Below are 19749 nucleotides of genomic sequence, written 5' to 3' on the forward strand. Positions count from 1 at the left end.
AGTTCATCTTTGCTTTCATTATCACAAACAATAATTGGTGCATCTTTCCATTCACAGTCATTTGTATTTCTGGCACTGTTAGTAATCACTCTCGTCTGTAGAAGTTGATAATCATCTTGAGTGCATTTCCCTTCACGCAGGTGTGCAAGAGATTTGACAAACCGTTCATTCTCTGGACCTGACTGACGCATTATTTTCGTTAATAGGACCACGGTGCTCATCGAGAGCCAGAGGAGTCTGCCAAAGATAGTTTTTTGTCCCTGGGTTGTTGCACAACATCTGAGGTCCAGGTGGGTGTACAATTGTTTGCCACTCACAGGTGAAAGCTGAGCAAAATCTCCGGCAAAAATGATATTGATTCCTCCGAATGGTGCAGTGTTTCCTTTAGCGTCTACTAGTGTGTCGTGAATTTTGGTGAGAAAATTGCAGCTTATCATGGATACTTCATCTATGAACAGGTAGTCAATTCCTTCCCACATTGCCGTGAGGTCTCGTTTCATTTTGGTATTTGCTGCGGATGTATGTCTTTGGTTTAATAAAAGTGATGCATGTAGAGTCATGCCCGAGATGTTCCGTGCAGCCACTCCCATGTACAAAGCCAATCTGAATCGTCATGCTTGATTTCATCTTACAAAAAAGTCCTTCAGAGCGTTGATCACCCTCGATTTTCCAGTTCCAGTGGGTCCTCCAATAAACATTCTTAGAGGTTCGGGATTGTTCGCTCGACTATGCTCCGCTATTATTTTGAATGCTCTTGCTTGCTCGTCATTTAGCAACCATTCTTGCACAACACAGTCACTGTTCATGTCGCAGAACTCATTAATTGGATGGGTACGGCTTTCAATACTTGGAACCAAGGTATCACGTGTTTCTAACGGTCTCGTCTGCAGTGTTTCTATCGTCGTTAATGGAGCATTATGATTGGTAGTTGACTGCAATTTCAAGGGATCATTTGTAGCTTGGTTTTGCTTCCATTTTGTCCACCTTTTTTCATAGCAATCTCACCATTCATTTTCCTGCTTGATATCTTCAATCATTTGTTCAACAAGTCAACTATCGTTTTCATGGTGGTTCATAGCAGGATCTGCAGGATTTGAAATACATGAAAGGTCATTAAAGAACTGGCAAGAGTCCATATGCTGAAGGCAGCAGATCAGGTCCTCGTTGACTGTGGACTGGCGAATTGAACGACAGGAGTCCATTGATTCTAGATGAGTGAGTATATCTTCGTCGGTATTATCTGTGAACATGTCATCTTCATTAAAACCATGATTACAGCTCGATATTTTGCTTGAAATTCCTGCAAGCTTATGTTGAAGCTGGCAGTTTGTGAAATGATCATTTCAGTTGTCCTTAAAGGTGTATTCGTCATTTTGTAATATTTGATCCTTGATTTCATTGGGATTGAGGCCACCTTCCAGCCATATCAACATATGACAGTGCAGTGTTCCTCTACCTTGAGCTTCGATGCACCCATAATATGTGCTGACAGTGCCAAGCATACCCTCATGAAGGTCTGTCCCCTTTCCTTCAAATCACAGAAGACATTTGATGAAGGCTTTCATGTAGACATTGAAGAATTTAGCTGCGATGGCCAGATTTCACGCTATGAGGATAGATTGCTCATGGAATTTTGGCACTTCCTCTGGCAGAAGATTATCAATATCTATTTCATCACCGGCTAGAAATTTGACTAATGGATTATATATGTCAGCAGGATTGATTGTAACATAAAAACTTGGCAATCCTCGCTCGCACATCAGGCCACAGGATTTCGTTTTGCATGTGTGCTCTCGCATGTGCAGATCCTGGAACTTGTGAGGTTATCACTTGCACTTCTTTCATCAAGCGCAACACAGATCACTCATCTTCATTGTTTGCAGACACAGTGTCACCTCGAGCTATGCACTCTGTTACACAGTGAACAGCCCAAGGCGAAACAGCTGCGAGGTTTGTAGCTATAGTTGGAAATGAGTCCCATTTAACTTTTAAAGATGTATGTATTAGAATTTTACGATGCTGTAAAATGTTGAATGCCGTGAACAGAAACAAGTAGTGTTCTTGAAATCAACGATCAGTGAGGTTGAAAAGGTGCTTAATATGTCTCTTGAGTGACAATGGTTCGGAACGCAGGTGGTCCTCAAATCTTCCCAGTCCATATGGAAACAATGTAGGATAAATCATCGGAAATAAGTCCGGATTAAAAAACTCATTGACAGGTTCAGGATCGTGAGGGACCTGGATATATCCACCGCCCTTGTTTTTAATATGACAGACTGCTGCAGCACGCAATTCATTCGCAGACACATTTCCATCAACATTGGTAACTATGACTCTCTCAAAATTAGCTTCTAGCTCATCAGCACACACTGATTGATCATTAGGTGGCAAAACATCATCATTCAACTGTGCTGCCTCACTTCCATCATATTTTGACGTCAAAGAATAACGCGCATCATTGGGAAGAATGTGGTCAACGTGAAAAGGCATCAGTGTTTTTGCCTCCATAGAGTTCAAGACATTGAAATCAATAGTGATGTCCTTATACAAGTGATTGTATTTTTCAGCCAAACTAATGCAGCGTGAACCTTTTCTCTGCAAGCTATCAAAGGTTTGGCCTTTTCTTCAAGCCATGCACGAGTCGGAGGACACGAGCCTACAAAAATGACACAGATCGGAGTGATAATGTCAGTGACTGGAGGAGGTAAAACTTTTGCAATCCCTTCTGGGCGCTGAGGATAGATGATTATGTGGCCCTTGATCCCATGTTGATTTGTAGAAAGTTGCAGGTCCTGATTTTCTTCCTTCAACTGAATGATCCAGCACTTTGCATAACAATGAGCAATCATCGCTTCCTCGACAACCGTCAAATCCTTCAATTCATCAGGTACATCTCCTAAAAAAGTGCAGTTCACAAGACTGAGAGCTGGTTGTTTTCCCTTCACAAGCTTTTTGTGGCATACACTACAGAGATATAGTTGATATTTACCATCGCTGCATGGTTTCACTCCGGACGGTTTGAGCATCAAATCACTAAGCAGATTATTCAAATCTGCAAACAGAATTTGAGGAAGAGGACAGTCTCTGTCGAAATAATCATCTGACATATGCTGATCATCTTGTCGGTCAGGTCTGCGCAAAAGAGATGAATCAAAATCATCCAGAGATACTAATGTACGTTCCAAACATAAGACACTTTCAGGCGCAGGACGCACATGTAAACATGGCCAGTTTTTCAGAAGAAGTCTCATCCCTAAACATCTGCACCAAACAACAACACTTCAATTCCGATGACGGAATCTGGGGCCATTCACGACAAAGTTGATGACAAAGATTTTCGCGATCATTCTGTCGAGCTTGTGTCCAATTTTTATTGGAGGATTTCGACTTCGCTTTTCGTAGCGACTGGATATGTTTTTTCAGTGTATGACATAGTCGTCCCTGTTTTCGATCCAGGTTCAAAATCAACTCCGTTTGCTTTCAGTAATCGTTCCAAAGGACGTCATTTCATATTACTCAATACAGCTGTCAAGAACACGATTCTTCCAGAGAGCACCTCTGCTTCATCTTCACAATGCAAGTTTAACTGTTGACGGAGGGAATCACACCCTTCGAACGATTGTGATAAAGAAGAAGAACATAGCCCAGTACCGACATGATGAGAAATGATCTCTCAAAGTTCTTTGATGGTCGAGTTTTCAGGTACTGAAAGGCCACGAGCAGTCGCCAATGCACTCAGACCAGGTCTTTGTAATCTTTCATACCCATCAAAGAAGTTATCCACAACATGATCATTATGATTTGATGAAGATAGACCCGCTTGGGTAACAGATGATGAACCCGCTTGGGCAGCTAAACATGATTCCACTTGGGTAGCAGACAAACAAGTAAACAGACCACCTAAAAAGATCATTCAGTCATTTCAATATGTTTTGGAAACACACACACACCTCCAGGCTGAACTGTCATATACCTGATCTGACTGCTCTGATATTGATATCCACTCCGCTTTCCGACCCCCTCCACTCCATCCATCCTCCGCTCCGCCCAATCACAAGTCCGCATTCCGCCCTATGCTTCCGCTCAACCGCTCAACCAGTCCCCTTCCATAACCTCTCCATTCAACTGGATCTTTTCCCCCTTTTAGATATATACTTTCCCCTTTGGTACATAGACCCTTGCTTCCGGATGACCGGTAATTCCTATTACCGCTCGATCACTGATCTGACGCGTACATATTGATATCCGCTCCAACTTATGTCTTCGCCTATGTAAAATACTTACAAACTATATCCTTGGTACATAGCTTTACTACATAGTTATCCTGATCACTGCCTCATACATAGAAGTATATAACATATCCTGTACTTAGATATTTTCCTTAGTCTTAATATTACTTGTCTTCTTGCAGTTACCTCTTGTGAGAATTCTCAGTAGGACCTTGCCTCCTCTGGACACAAGTCTCAACTTGTTGTCACCTCCGACCCTCCGACCCTCCACTGTCACTGAATTCCTAATACGAAACCATTTTTCATTTCTTGGTTTTCCTTCGGCTACTTCCAGTACCCAAACCAGTCATGTGACTCCTCACCCTGTCACACCTTCACCTCTTCACATATCACCCGTGGTTTCTCCGATTGGTTCCCCTACTCCACAGGCTAGAACAATCTCGCTTCCCAAAGAAGAACCAGTTGGAACTTGGGTTTCTGTTTAGTTGCCAGTCTTACTCATTCGCTTATATATCATGATGTCATACTTAGTCATCCGCAGTATCGTACGACTCTTTTCTCATTGGCTGATTTCTTTCAGACTCCTATTCAATATTATGTATATAAGTAGGTTAGTTAGCGTAAGTACTCCTTAGACTTAACCTCTTCGTTTCCTACGGTTGTAGTGACTTAGACGTTCACGCTCAATACCATCTTATTCATTATCCTCTTGACCGAGTCCTAGTGGTTGTGTGCTCACCTTCATCATTATTGGTGAACGTTGGTCATAACATTAGGTTAAGTCTATCTTACCACTCTGACTCGAACTTTGTCTTGGACATCACCGTTCTCGACGAACTTCACTGTGCTATTCTGCTGAGATTTATCTCGTGGATTACGTTTAATTCAATCACCATTCCCTGACGTGTTTGTTATACCAAGCTCTTTACGTTACCTTTTAGTAGAAGTGAACCAGGCCCTCGTCTTACTACGAGCCACCAGTTCATAAGGATCAGTGACATCTAGGTCCTGTTTCCGCACGTCTGCAGTTAGGCCCAAAACCCTGCCAACTGTACGCTACATATTTTGCTTTCTACGTAACAGAACGGCACTCGTGACAGTCCTCTCACTGTCTAAATACTTTACAATAGGAACCTAGGGTGCTAAAAGTAGACCCAAAGTTCACTGCGTCTTTTGCGAACTCCTCTCAAGTTCTACTTAGGTTGACGAACCGCTATATGCACTGCATTCACACCTTTGTCATCATTGCCCCGCCATACAGATCCCGCCTAGTCAAGGCTAGGGCTTTTGCACTCCACAACAATGTTTCCTGTCTGGATTCCCATTGCTCCTTCTTCCATGTCCGAGAATCTAGGAGAAACTGGGATCAACGTTTCAGAGGATACAGAAGTGATAGACACTCTCCCAGTTGTACCAAGAGTAGCAACTCCACCAAGGGGTGCAATCCACTCTCTGGCCCCACAAGGATGGATAAACCCATTAGGCCCATTAGCATCTGCAGGATCATCCACCACCCCAACTGCAGGCCCTTCTGCACCCTTCGGCATCTCCGGTCCCGGGTCGAGTACCATCACCCATCAGAACATTTCCGTGCAATCAATGCCGTCATCGTAACAGAAAGAGAGTACACCAGACACTTGATAGACAGTCTGCAGAAGGAGATTGACGAGCTGCAAGCAGGCCTGGTGCATGCAGACGACGAGATCGACTACCTGAGGATCAGGCTGAGGGATACAGAAGACAAGATCACGCTTTTGGAAACCTCGCCTACAACGAAGATCCCAGGCTCTACATCTGGGACTTCAGGCTCTGATATCAAAATGGCGAAAACCAATGGACTTCACAGGGGAAAAGAACTCCATTGATGTCGACACTTTCCTCACCCAGCTCGAAATCTACTTCACAGGTTACCCTGGGGCAACGGAGCAGCAGAAGTGTACCTGCCTCGTTTCTTTCTGTCAAGGAGCCGCAGCCAAATGGGCGGAAAGCATTACCCCCATGGCTCTCAGCAGCCATCCTGGATCCTATGACAGCATCGTCAAGGATATGAAGGTCATGTGGACCGTTGTCAACAAAGAGGAGAAGGCTGCAAGAGAGTTGGAAGCTCTCCTGACAAGGCAATCATACAGTTGGGGAGTACATCTCCATCTTCCGCCAGAAGCTCGCCTTCTGTCATTTCTCTGACTATGAGCTAATGCGCAAACTCTGCTTTGGATTGGACCAAAGAGTTAAAAACTACTTGGCCAATATCCACCCTAACAGGAAAGATACCCTGGAGGGATTGATCAGGGAGGCGCTCCTAGTTGGGCAGAACCTCGAGGAGCTTGATGATGAGAGGAAGATGAACTTCGCACCATGACGACCTTGGCAAGGCTCCACTGTTCCACCCGCACCAGCTGGAGCACCCAAGACCATGTCACAGGGAGGAAATGCCATGGACGTTGATGCAACCAGGACAGGAGGTAGACCCTGACCTCAAGGACAACTGGGAGGTGTTTTCAAGTGCTACCACTGCAGAGAAGAAGGGCATATGGCCCGTAACTGCACGGGAAAGCCCCTTGACAAGGGCAAAGGACCAGCTGTCCACACCGGCAAGGTGGAAGAAGTTCCAGCTGTGAAACCGCTCACAGTGGAAGATATTAACTGCATTGTAAACTGAGAGGATCTGCCTCTCCAGCATGTACAACCCAGCAAAGAAAGAGGAGCAAAAGGGTTTTTAGGGAGATCAAAGTCGACTGCGGACTTAGATCAGAGAAATCGTTTTTCCATTCTCAGTGACTCGGCAATTATGTTTGCAGAAGTATCAGAAGCTTGTTCTGGGAATAAACGAGACCATTTCTACTTGCCAGTTACATTGGAAGGAAAAAATAAAAAAGCAGCCATCAAAGCTCTAGTAGACTGCGGAGCAACAAACCTCTTCATTGGAAAGAAGTTTGTAGAAAAGAATCAAGTCCAGACCAAACAGTTATTTAAACCAATGTCGATCCTGTAATATTGACTGAAACAGACAATTTCGCTGGACCAATTACATCCTATGCAGATTTGAAGCTCACAATAGGGGACCATGAGGAAGAAGTAGCCTTTCTGGTCACAGATCTAGGATCCGATGATGTTATCATTGGAATAGATTGGCTACGATACCACAACCCCAGTATTGATTGGAATGCAGGAAGGGTGGCACTAGACCAGTTGTCTGGTTAAATGCCAAGAAGCCAAGGTCAAGGACAAAAAGACTAAGGTGAAGAAACTGAAGATCCATGAACTCTTTGATCCTTTCGGTGTTGCCTGATTTGATACCGGCAGAAGATGACGAAGATGAGGATATTGAGGAAGCCTCTATCCATCATCAGGTTCAGTCAAACAGCCTCAGCTCTAAAATGCAAGGACATGTGGGTACTATACCTGTCAGGCTTGAGGATGAAGAACAATCGGACCTTGCTACTACTGTTGGTCAGAAGGTACAGATCGAGGAAGTTGAGGATGAAGATTCACCATAGAATGTGTGGATCAGGTACAAAAGCTCTGTAGCATCAGAGTTAGCGCAGCAGGAGGAAAAGAAGAAGGAAAAGAAGCCCGTGGAGGAAATGGTGCCAGACTGGCTCCATGACTATCTTAAGGTCTTCTCCTGAAGAAGAGTCTACCTGATTCCCTGAGTCTAAGAAGTGGGATCATAAAGTAGATCTCAAAGATCCTACTGAGCTTCCTCCTAACGCGAAGGCATATCCCCTGTCCCCCGCTGAAAATGACTGCATGTGAGAAGTGGTTGAAGCAGGAATATGATTTGGGACGACTGAGAGATAGCGAATCTCCAGTAGCAGCTCCTTTCTTCTTTGTTGCTAAGAAGGACGGAAAGCTCAGACCTGTCATGGACTATCGGAGGTTGAATGAAAAAACCATCCGAAATGCATACCCTCTCCCTCGCTCTCAGGACCTTATCAATTGTCTCTCCGGTGCAAAGCTTTTTTCAAAAATGGACTGTTCAATGGGGCTATAATAATATTAGAATGAAGGAAGGAGACCAGTGGAAGGCCGCCTTCAAGACTCCTTTTGGACACCACGAACCAGTCGTAATGTACTTCAGGCATGACGAACTCTCCAGCTACCTTCCAAACTATGATGGACCAAATCTTCCAAGATCTGAAGGAAGGCAAGGTCAGTTGTAGTCTACATTGACAACATCTTGGTCTTCACCAACAATGATGTAGAGAAACATTGGAAGGTGGTACGCGAGGTACTACAGAGACTACAGGACAATGATCTATATCTCAAACCGGAAAAGTGTTCTTTTGAGAAGAAGGAAGTGGAGTTTCTCGGTTTGATCGTCAAAGATGGACACGTCTCTATGGATCCAGGTCAAGGTTAAAGGAGTTCAGGAATGGCCCACTCCTACCTGTGTCAAGGACATTCAACAATTCATGGGATTCGCGAACTTTTATCGTCAATTCATTCTCGGTTTCTTGAACATTGCCAGGCTCATGAATGAACTCATCAGGAAGAATGTACCATGGGAATGGATGGACAAGCAAGAAAAGGCTTTCAGAACCCTCAAAGACAATTTCTCTTCCGCACCAGTGCTAGTTATGCCAGATGCAAATAAAAAACAGAAGATAGAGAGCGATGCATCTGACTATGCTACTGGTGGCGTACTTTCTCAGTTGGAAGAAGATGGACTATGGCACCCAGTGGCCTTTTTTAGCAAATCAATGCAAGATGCAGAGCAAAATTACGATATTCACGATAAAGAACTCTTAGCTATTATCCGTGCATTGGAGGAGTGGAGGCATTATGTGCAGGGCACACCTCATCCAGTAGAGATCTGGACGGACCATAAAAACCTTGAGTACTTCATGATGAGCCAGAAGTTAACTCGGAGACAGGCGAGATGGTCCTTGTTCCTTGCAGAGTACAACTTCACTCTGCAACACAAACCGGGAAAGGTTAATGACACTGCCGACGCTCTGTCCAGGAGGCCAGACCACAGAGGGGGGAGTAGAAAATGACAATTCCGATCGCGTGCTTTTGAAACCCGAGTTTTTTCATATCAAAGCCGCAAAAAGAGGTCAGATTCTGATAGAAGGAGAACAATCGCTGTTAAAGCGCATCAGAAACTGTACTGATTTGGATCCGGAAGTCCGAAATGCTATTGAAACCCTGAAGAAGGCTCCTGTGCAGTTGAGAAGAGGATTGGAAGAGTGGAATACGGAGGATGGACTCATTTTGTTCCAAGGATTGGTCTACGTTCCCAATAATAAGGAAATTTGTCGCACAGTGTTAGAGATCTTTCACGATTCACCTGCAGCAGGACACATGGGGCATGCTAAAACTCTTGAACTTGTCTCGAGGAACTATTGGTGGCCACAGATGCAGAAATGGGTTAATGACTACATAGATGGATGTGATCGATGCAAGCAAACAAAGGTGCTACCGTCAAAACCCCACAGACCTTTGAAGCCAAACAAGATTCCAGAAGGGCCATGGCAAACCATTAGCTGTGACCTCATCACCGATCTACCAGTTTCTCAGGGCAAAGACAGCATTTTGGTAGTCATTGATCGTTTCACAAAGCAAGCGCATCTTGCTCCGACCACCAAAGATGTTAATTCCAAGGGAATCGCGGACTTATTTCTCAATCACATATGGAAGCTGCATGGGACACCGAAGAAAGTGATTTCGGACAGAGGAACACAATTTGTGTCCAAGTTCATGCAGGAAGTCTCAAAAAGACTAGGAACCAAGTGGTCCATGTCAACAGCATATCACCCACAGACTGACAGACAAACGGAACAAATCAATCAAGAAGTCGAGCAGTACCTACAACTCTTCACATCCTACTGACAATCTGATTGGGTTTCTTGGCTTCCAATTGCTGAATTCACACATAACAATTCCGTAACAGTCACTGGACATTCTCCATTCAAATGTGTCTATGGCTATAATCCTGAATTCACGATTTCCCCTAACTCTTCCAACATGATTCCCCAAGCCGATCAAAGAGTAGCTGAGATGAAGGAGGCACAAGAAGAGACAAAGGCGATGCTAGAAATAGCGAATGATCGAATGAAGCACTTTTATGATCATAAAGTGAAAGACGCACCAGAATTCAAACCAGGCAACAAGGTATGGTTAGACGCGACAAATATCAAACAACGTCGTCCGAGCCAGAAATTGTCCAACCACCATCTGGGACCATTCAAAATCGAAGAGAAGACTGGTGAGCTAAACTACAAGTTGAAACTCCCCGTTAAATATCACATTCACCCAGTCTTCCATGTATCACTACTCACCCCACATCAAACCTCTCAACTTGTCGATCGCCCGCCACAAACACGTCCACCGCCGGAGATTGTTGACCAAGTCCCAGAATATGAAGCAGAGCAAATATTGCAAAGCCGCCTATACAGATGCAAGTTGCAGTATTTAGTAAAATGGAAAGGATATGCAGTAGAAGAAGCAACATGGCAGTCAGAGGAAGATGTGAAGAACGCACCACTCATTGTAGCCGACTTTTATGCAGAGAACCCAAATGCGGTTAAATCAGCGCAAATCTCCGCTTCAATTCTGACGACCCCTGACTTCCTTGAATGGAGACAGAAAAATATACGACCATCTTACATTCGCGAGGACGCTCATCCTAGAAAGGGGGTAATGTCACGAATTCCTAATATGAACCATTTTTCATTTCTCGGTTTTCCTTCGGCTACTTCCAGTACCCAAACCAGTCATGTGACTCCTCACCCTGTCACACCTTCACCTCTTCACATATCACCCATGGTTTCTCCGATTGGTTCCCCTACTCCACGGGCTAGAACAATCTCGCTTCCCAAAGAAGAACCGGTCGGAACTTGGGTTTCTGTTTAGTTGCCATCTTACTCATTCGCTTATATATCATGATGTCATACTTAGTCATCCGCAGTATCATACGACTCTTTTCTCATTGGCTGATTTCTTTCAGACTCCTATTCAATGTTATGTATATAAGTAGGTTAGTTAGCGTAAGTACTCCTTAGACTTAACCTCTTTGTTTCCTACGGTTGTAGTGACTTAGACATTCATGCTCAATACCATCTTATTCATTATCCTCTTGACCGAGTCCTAGTGGTTGTGTGCTCACCTTCATCATTATTGGTGAATGTTGGTCATAACATCCACTCCGACTTAGAGCCGTGCTCTAAGTCCTTCCCTTATTACTCTGCCCCTATCAAATATCCTCCTTCGCCCCTCCACATTATCCTCCGCCTTTCCCACCCCTACCAACATTCCCCTGCTCCTATCCACTCTCTGCATCACTCCCCACCTTCTCTGCTCCGCTTCTAGTCGGTCCACCGCTAGTAGCTCTTATTCCCTGACCCTCAAAGCGGACCCAAGCGGTCCATTTGTCCTACCGTCGGACAACATCGGACCCGCTCCAAATTTGGGGCATGTACTTGGCTAAGGGTGCAGCGCAAGAGCTGAAGCCAAGCCCTGACCCCTCTGCTTCCTGAGTCGGCACGGTACCTAACATGAACATTCCAAGTATGACCAGCAGAAAGCTGTGCTAGATCTGTCTCTAAAGGTCAAAGAAATTGAGAGCCATCGAACCTCGCATTCACGAACACGAGCCAATCACAACCAAGCTCAATGTCGCACCCTTTCAAATAGACGGAGTGAAATGTCTGCCGAGAATTATACCAACCGTCGACAGTAGGAATGCGCACTGGACCAGAACTCGACTCCACAGCCACGCCATTATGGTTGAAAATAGAATGCGGCACATTACAACTGTGCAGAAAAGACAAGGACATGGTGGAGTCAAGACTCACACCGTTAACACGGATAAGAGCGGGAACATCAGCAAAGGATCCGAGGATTTTGTGACAGATAGAAGACATAGTAGTCGACAAGTAAGAAAGACCAATATACGCAGAGACTTAGAGATAGTGTCACATGACCATGCAAACAAAACACCTTTTTAGCACTGGAATGCATTTTTCTGCCAAAAGTTGAACGATGAGGTTTTTTCGAGCATGACACACCAAAACCCACTACTGCTGTAGTGGGAATTTTCACAGCTCTCACAGCACCACAGAACCTCACAGAACTCAGCAATGCTGATGTAAGTCATTGTTCAACTTCTCGAAAATTTCAGAAGCCTTTGTTCTACACTTCAACTCTTAACTTCTACCTGCACCACTGCCATCCTTCAAGTAAATCTTTTATTTTCTTTATTTTCTTATTACTGCTTGCTTATATTTACCTTAACCACCCTTTCCCACTCTCTCGGCACAGTCGGCAGACTCGGCACTAACTACTTCGACCTTAGTTGATCCGTTCCCCAGCACTGATGGGCCTCATGCCCTCTCCTCTCATGCTGTGTCCCATGCTCATATGCCCCATCTCTTGCCCCATCTCTCGCCTCGTCTCTTGTGTTCCTGTGCCCCATTTCTTGCCTGTCTCTTGTGCCCCATCTCTTGTGCCCCGTCTCACCTGTCTCTTGTGCCCCATCTCTCACCTGTCTTCTCGCCCCATCTCTCGCCTGTCTCTTAAAGAGATTATGCAAGCGGCTGCGATGAAGAGGGAGCTGGAAAGACAAATATATATCTCAGACTCTGGGAAAGATCTATGTATGAGTATAGTACCTGGAAAGACAAATATATCTAACGGTATGTTAGCTCTATAGGTTAGCACAGAAATGAATAAAAACATACATCTCAGACTCTAGGAAAGATCTGAGATGTTTGGTCGATGCGACTCATTCTTTATAGTATGGTTAGCATAGATAAGTAAATTAGTGTAACGTAGGAGTAGACATCTCAATATTGACAAGCCTCGGCCGACATCAACGCATCGCCTCATCATACCTGGACGTTGCGCTCATATGGTTTCACTTTCATCTCTCCGGTCCATTCTCCTCCAACTCTCTCGTTTTGACTGACTCCAACATCTCTCTCGCCCGTCTCTCGTGCCCCGTCATGCCCCATCTCTTGCCCATCTTTCTCACCACTTGAAGGTGTGTTTTTTTATGTATGTATGTATGTACATTACTTACTAGTATTTTCATGCTTGTTTTGTGTTTGTTCGCGGTGTGCACAATAGGTGCATTTTTCATTTTCATTTATATATACATTACTAACAACTTGTCTTTATGACAGTGCTATCATAACAACAACAGCAACTCAATGACACGACACGACAACAGCATGACAACAACGAACGACTATGACTATGATGACGACCCGTTCTCTCGCACTCTTGCACTTTGATTATCTCACATCCTTACTCACTGTTTGTATTGATGAGTCCAGTAGAGTAGTTGCTTCTTTTGCAATCCATTTGTTTAAATTTAATTTTACATGTTTGACTTGAGTTAATATAAAAATGAAAAAAGCGATTTCTAATACGATTGGGAAGGTTCTGTGTAACTAGAGGGCTACTGTGGAGCTCTGGGAAGCTCTGTACAGAGCTGTACAGAGATGGGCCTGTCTGTGACAGTGGGACCAAGCTGTGGCTCTGGTGAACTGTACAGCTCTGTACAGACCATTGTGGTTTACTGATGTATACTATATACCCCTGGCCCATCTGTTTGCCTCAGATACACCACACCCTCGGCCCACTTGTCTATCATGGTACAATTATTGCCACCGGCCCACACCAGATGGCTTGTCTCTATTGGTACATTGTCACACCCAGCTGCCCATCTGAGACGGGTGAATTCACTGAAGGGGCATTGAGCAGATGAGAAGGGGTGCTGCCTCCTAATTACTTAGTCATGCCAGGTAGAGGTCAAGATCATTGAGATCACTCAACAAGCCGAGAGCATGTGCCGCAAAGGCAAAGGGAACTGGCCCTAAGGTAGGCCCTCATGTGAAAGCTTAGTTGTAAGTATCAACCAATTAGACTTGTGTAAAAAAGATTAAACTCAACAAACCTCGCAGCACACCTTCCTAATGTAGTCAGATTTATGATATGATATTCTAATCAACATTTTTCGAGCCTGTGGAAAGTCATCCACTACTCGTATCTTTATAGTAAACTAGCATAGAGATTAGCATATTAGCGTAATGTAGCAGATGACACTTTGCAATATGGGAGTTTCGGACCGACATCAAAGTGTTGTCCTCTCATACCCTTAGTTGAGCTCACAACTCATTACTTGTCTATTACCTCTGACATCTTTCTTGACATCTCTGATGTTCCCAACTTCAACATTAATGTGGGTAGGAGTGCCATTAGGGCATCTCTGAGGCTGGCCTTGGAATTCGTACATGGCCGAGCAGGGTGGTGGAGGATACTACCAAGGACCAGGGAGCATCTGTGGAGGGCTAGCAGGACGGTTCTCTGATACATTACATACCTATTCAGAATAGGAGATCCGTTTCTCTTAAATGCAGACACAAAGTGGATGTGCGGATCCTCATAACCTGATTTGATACTGCATCGGTCTAGACGCTGAGGTAGCAACCCTATCCCTTACAATTCAGAGGCGGTTTTGCTTCTCAAACGAGCACCTTTTTCGATCTAGATGGGTAGAAATATCCTTGTTTTGCCTTGTCCGTTTACATTCTGTTTATAGCCTCTAAACATATGCGATTCCCGTCGGTTCTAAATCTCGTTTCTGAAGTGAATGAGTGATAGTGTCTCATTGACCCATTGGTTACTGTATATCTAACAATTCTCGGCAGCCATGTCAAGTTGCCCGAGGCAAAAGGCTCAAATATTGTTAGTGTTTTTGACCTCTGGTAGGCCGAGCTAAACCTATAGCTTGTGCACCACCGCCTTCTTGTTTTCATTGAATACCGCAACAGGACTGAACGGCAAAGCTCGAAACTTGAAGGGCGCAACACCACAACCCCAACAGGAAAGGTATGTTTACAGAACGGAAGACATACATACGCTAAACTGAGTTAACAGCTCTTCGATTTGTCCACATCATGTAAGGCTCGCGAGAAACGTCGTGACCAGAGGATTTGGTTCGGGTGCTACGTCTGGCTTCAGGAAGCTTTGCACTTATGTTGAGATCCTGCACAGAGCGATTAGACAGCGACGATTGTCAGGATCTCCAGTACATACAGAGATACGTTTTCGCATGCCAGGAGCGACGTGACTCCACCACTTTGTGAATGAATTCCTAAGGGCTAGTTCCCGGACACCCTTGGGGTTCAGCCAAGCAAGGAACTCATCAAGCTGCAAGGCAGACAATCAGCGACGGTGAACGGTATAGGAAAGCACTCTACGCACCTCCTCAGGCTCAGCATACTGTGCCCATTCGGATGGAGCCAGCATCCCCTCTTGTCCTTCTTCTTCAAGCCTCCTAGCTTCATAGTCGTCATCTTCCTTCTTCAACATCAACTCCAAATCCATCTCGCTTGGGCCCTGTATAAAGATTCTACCAGTTCCGTACTGGACGACGCCTCCACTACCCAGCAAAGAAGCAGATCCCATGCCGTCGAACCACCATATCCGATTGTGAAATCGGTCCTTTCCCAACGGTTTGACTCGCACCGCACCAAGCAACTTCCTGAACTCTCGTTCAATCGCCTCCAATCGACGTTCAAGCTTATTAACCTCTTCATCGAGTCTGCGATGTTCTGCCAGTGCTTGCTTCGCAGAGGCTGCTTGAGCACGAGCAAGCTCTCGTTGCTTCGCGTGCGCCTGAGTATGGGCTTTCTGACGAAGATCTTTCTGACGTGCTGATCTCTTTTGGCGAGCACTAGAAGTAGATGCGGTCTCCGAGCCCTCTTCTGAAGGAACGTCCGAAAGATCACTAGACTCATGCATCGTGGTATCTTCGTCTGCAGCATTGCCGTTGGTCCCAGGCTCCTCCTTCACTTCCGTTTCCCCCACAAGGGAATTCATTTCCTCAGTGCTGAAAAAGGATGTTCGATGGAAATACCGTTATACGCCAAAGTGGACTCACTACTGCTTCTTCTGGCGGTTAATCTCTATTTTCTCCTTGCGGAGGGCAGTTAATTGCTCTTCGCATGACTCCATATGGGAATGAATAGCCTTGCTTGACACAGCGAGATTGCACATCAAGGTAAGGATATCGATCCTATCGGCAGGAGGCAACGCATAGTAACGCTCGCTGGGTGAAGATAGAACATATAGGTTGTTTGCGTCTGGACTTGAAACACGGGAGCTTGATGATGAAGACGAAACTTCTGCGGGTGGTTCCGGAGCAAAGAGTAATCTCGTTAAGACTTCTCGTAGGCGAGGAAAGTTGTCGAGCGTGGCATGCTAACAGTAATGAGCATTGAACATGAGCAATCAGTGGAAATCACTCTACATCTTTCAGACACCCAAGAAGAGCCTCCTCCCACCCGTCTCGCATCTCAGTGTGCCGTAAGGGGACCCGTTCCCAGTTGTTCCCTACGTCGGCCATGGCACCAGCTAGTTCATCGACTGTAACACCAAGTACTCGGTGATTTTCTTCCAGCGTATCTTGGAGACGTAGCAACGATAGGACAGCACTATGCCGAGTAAATGGCACTGTGCGTAGATTGTAAATGAGTGTTGAATGAATCTCGCCTAGTAGTGCACAAGGCGGGTCTATGAGGGAATGCCGCAATGCGTGTTCAAATTCGTCCATCGTAAATGTTGACAAATGGAGAGGTTGTCTGCGACAAGCCGTCAGCTCCCGCATGTAATAATTTGCGACTAATCGCTCACCCATAAATGACCAGAAAATTCCATGACATTAAAAATGCTTCGAAAGTACACTGATTGTCGCCAAATGGAAGTCCCGATTTGCTTGGTGTTGGCTTTTTGACCTTTAAACCCGCTTTCTTCTCCTTGTCTGAAAGCCGAACATCCAGATCTTCAGTAGGGTAGCGAACGGGCTTCTTTTTCTTCTTCTCTGCAGCGAGACGTTCAGCTTCTTCTTTCGCCTTTTGTTGGCGCTCTGCCTTTTCACGAGCTTCGCGCTCTCGCTTTTCAGCTGCAGCAGCCAAGGCTTTCACTGCTACATTTATTAGCACTGATTGTTATCCAAGATAGAGAAATTTTACCTCTTTCCTCCTGAGCGGCAGTCATCTTCTTCTGCTTCTTGGTCGGTGGGCCTTCCTTGTCCTCCCATATCTTTTTGCGCTTGTCAATCTCGCCACGTTTGATGTCTTCGACACCTTTACGTGTTTCCTCTGGCATCACAGAGTCGACGCCATAGTGCTTCGCAATGACCGGCTTCACTGTCCAAGGCGACGCGACGGCAGCATCACGATCAACACAGTCGCGGATAAAGCGACGAAGGATAGACTTCGAAAATGCAAGACGATCACGGCTGGAACAAGAGGCGGTCAGCTATGTTCATGTTAGATACTACAGAGGGTCACAGACCTCATGACACTGCACTGCACATCCATTAAGCTACCACTCCATCTAGCTTTATCTTTCGCTGCAGCCTTTCCTTTCTCGTGACTCTTCTCGTGTTGCTCTTCGAGGATCTGAACCTTGTAGGAGTACTTTAGGGGGTCATCGCGAACCAATGCTTCCTTCGCTGGGATCTTCAAGTCTCCGCCAATCTTGTGGATTAGAATAGTGTCGTCATCAGCAGTTCCATGAGGTGGAGATGGCGCTGATGATGATGAGGCTTGATTCTCGTCCGGGACAGCAGCGCTTTCACCCGTGGCCTTCGGGGGATACACCTGCACCACTTTCGCGTAGAATCTAGTGAAATACATGTCAGTCACCGGGATAGAGACCTTGAAGGTGTGATACACGAACTTGTCTCCTTGAGCGTCAACGAACACCTCTGACGTCGCGTGAAAGGATAGGGATGAGTTCCGGCGTCCATTAACGTGTGGGTCAACTTACTTTCATCCGCAAAATAGCGGTCTTTGAACCGGTCAAAGACGGCTTCTACGAGGTGGTCTAGACGACCTACGACCTCTACAAACGACAAGGATGATCAGTGTTTGGGCCCAGCAGAGTTGAAAAAAAGACGCACGCCATTGAACAGCTTTGAGGACAGCAGCTTTCAGAGGCTCGGGAAACCTGGCGTGCATAGTCTGCGCCTCCTGCTGTTCGCTTTCAAGCGCCTGGAAGTAGTCCAGGCCGCTCTTTCCTGTAACCTCGCACTGAAACTGCTTGAGCCTGTAAAATGACATCCTCGCAGCGTAGGCCCTGAGAGAACATAGTCGTAGGAGAGATTGTGGAAAGAAAAGGTTGACATACTCATAAGTTTCAAATATCTCGCCTGTTTGCTGTAGATAATAGACCTCCTTGTTAGGGTTGGACTTTGCAGCCTGGAGAAGGGCCTCGGATGGTTCTGTGAGCACGACACGTTTGCGTCTGCATGTTGGCATTGTGAAGAAGGATGGTTGGAGGACAAGGGTGCAGATGGCAGGAAGCGGGAAAGAAGAGGGAACGGCCGCGGGTGGCTATTAGGGAGGAAACGAATGCGTGTAGCGGTCCCTGTGCATTTTTGCATCTCTGCCTCCGTCTTACACGAGACGCCGCCTTCAACCAACGTATTTTCACGCTCAGCCTTTAGCTTTTCACTCTGTATTTTCACCACCGTCGCGTTCATTACCACCAGCCAGTATTCAGCAAAATTAATCGCTGCGCTTGTGCGGCAACGGCAGTACACCCACGTCTGTCGTTTCGTCACGGGAACCACATAAGCCTCGCACCTCGCCCACCATAGACCTTTTTGCCACACACCGAAGACGCGGTGGATCTTTTTTTCGCGCCAGCATGTACTGGGATACCATTTGAACGCCCTGAATTTTGCCCATCGATGCCAGCGTGCAACCGTGACTCTCCGTCTTCTGATGGGTTCATTCGTCCGATCTTTCCTTCGACTCGAGACACAGTTTTTCCTACGCCAAGTATCATAACAACTACTCCCCCACAATCTCGACACGATTAGGACACATTTAAATGTTCCTCCGCAGGAACTTTCCTTGTTCATTTAATTCGTTCCATGCTTGTGCGGGACCGTAAGTACATCCAAGAGAATGTCGTGTTCACGTGATCTGGCACGTGGTTAAACACGTCCTTTCTCTGATTCGCGTTCTCCATGATCACGTCTGTCTACAGATAAACTACTCAATTGCTTGCCACAATTTCAGAGCACGTGTGATATGAAAGGGGATAACACCGAGTGATCGCCTAGTAATAGAGGAACAAGTATCAGTAGTGACTCATAATGGTAAACGATGAGAGTTTAGGCAGTGTCTATGCAAATTATGAACGTAAAGGAAAGTGTTAGTGCAGAGCTACAGAGCTAGAGGATGATCTGTAGTAAAATGTCATACGAGCATCAGGAGCTGAAAATTCTGTCTCTGAAGCCGGAAGGCATGCGTCTCAGTAGCGTGAATACAAGGCATCGTGCTTACTCAAAGACGTTTCGTCTTGGTCTGAGACTCTAGAGTTGGCCGAAAAATCGTGAAACCTTAATGAGTGAAATCCTTCTCTCACTAAGAGCGCCGGAAAAAAGATGCCCTCTTGTTTGCTGGTGTTCCAAAAGACCAGAATAAGTGTCTTCCGCTAGCTAGCCGGAAGAACCAAGAAGCATGGGTGATACGGAGGCGGGGGCACGGGTACG

At 45.7% G+C, this 19749-nt stretch overlaps 1 protein-coding gene across 1 annotated transcript; it reads right to left on the reverse strand.

Annotated features, from left to right (window-relative positions):
- Positions 1 to 14729: 14729 nt before the first annotated feature.
- EDB91DRAFT_1097331 (chromatin remodeling complex protein) lies at positions 14730 to 18644 on the reverse strand. Its single transcript, XM_041317052.1, has 12 exons — positions 18375 to 18644; positions 18148 to 18323; positions 18015 to 18089; positions 17925 to 17952; positions 17538 to 17867; positions 17213 to 17481; positions 16875 to 17163; positions 16492 to 16822; positions 16123 to 16442; positions 15444 to 16071; positions 15276 to 15389; positions 14730 to 15225 (listed from the first exon to the last, which is right to left on the reverse strand). The coding sequence occupies exons 1-12, from the start codon at positions 18503 to 18505 to the stop codon at positions 15100 to 15102; spliced, it is 2817 nt and encodes a 938-aa protein (XP_041183821.1). The 5' UTR covers positions 18506 to 18644; the 3' UTR covers positions 14730 to 15099.
- Positions 18645 to 19749: the final 1105 nt, after the last annotated feature.

The sequence above is a fragment of the Suillus paluster genome, assembly GCF_016628075.1.
Source record: "Suillus paluster strain FC165 chromosome Unknown EDB91scaffold_2, whole genome shotgun sequence".
NCBI classification, from domain to species: domain Eukaryota; kingdom Fungi; phylum Basidiomycota; class Agaricomycetes; order Boletales; family Suillaceae; genus Suillus; species Suillus paluster.

What these genes read in the sequence shown, in the direction of transcription:
- EDB91DRAFT_1097331 (XM_041317052.1), bottom strand. Translation starts at nt 18,505, where the DNA reads ATGCCAACATGCAGACGCAAACGTGTCGTGCTCACAGAACCATCCGAG. An exon ending in GAGATATTTGAAACTTATGA is followed by an intron (nt 18,324 to 18,374) that starts GTATGTCAACCT and finishes ATGTTCTCTCAG; the next exon opens with GGCCTACGCTGCGAGGATGT. An exon ending in GTTGACGCTCAAGGAGACAA is followed by an intron (nt 17,868 to 17,924) that starts GTTCGTGTATCA and finishes GTATTTCACTAG; the next exon opens with ATTCTACGCGAAAGTGGTGC.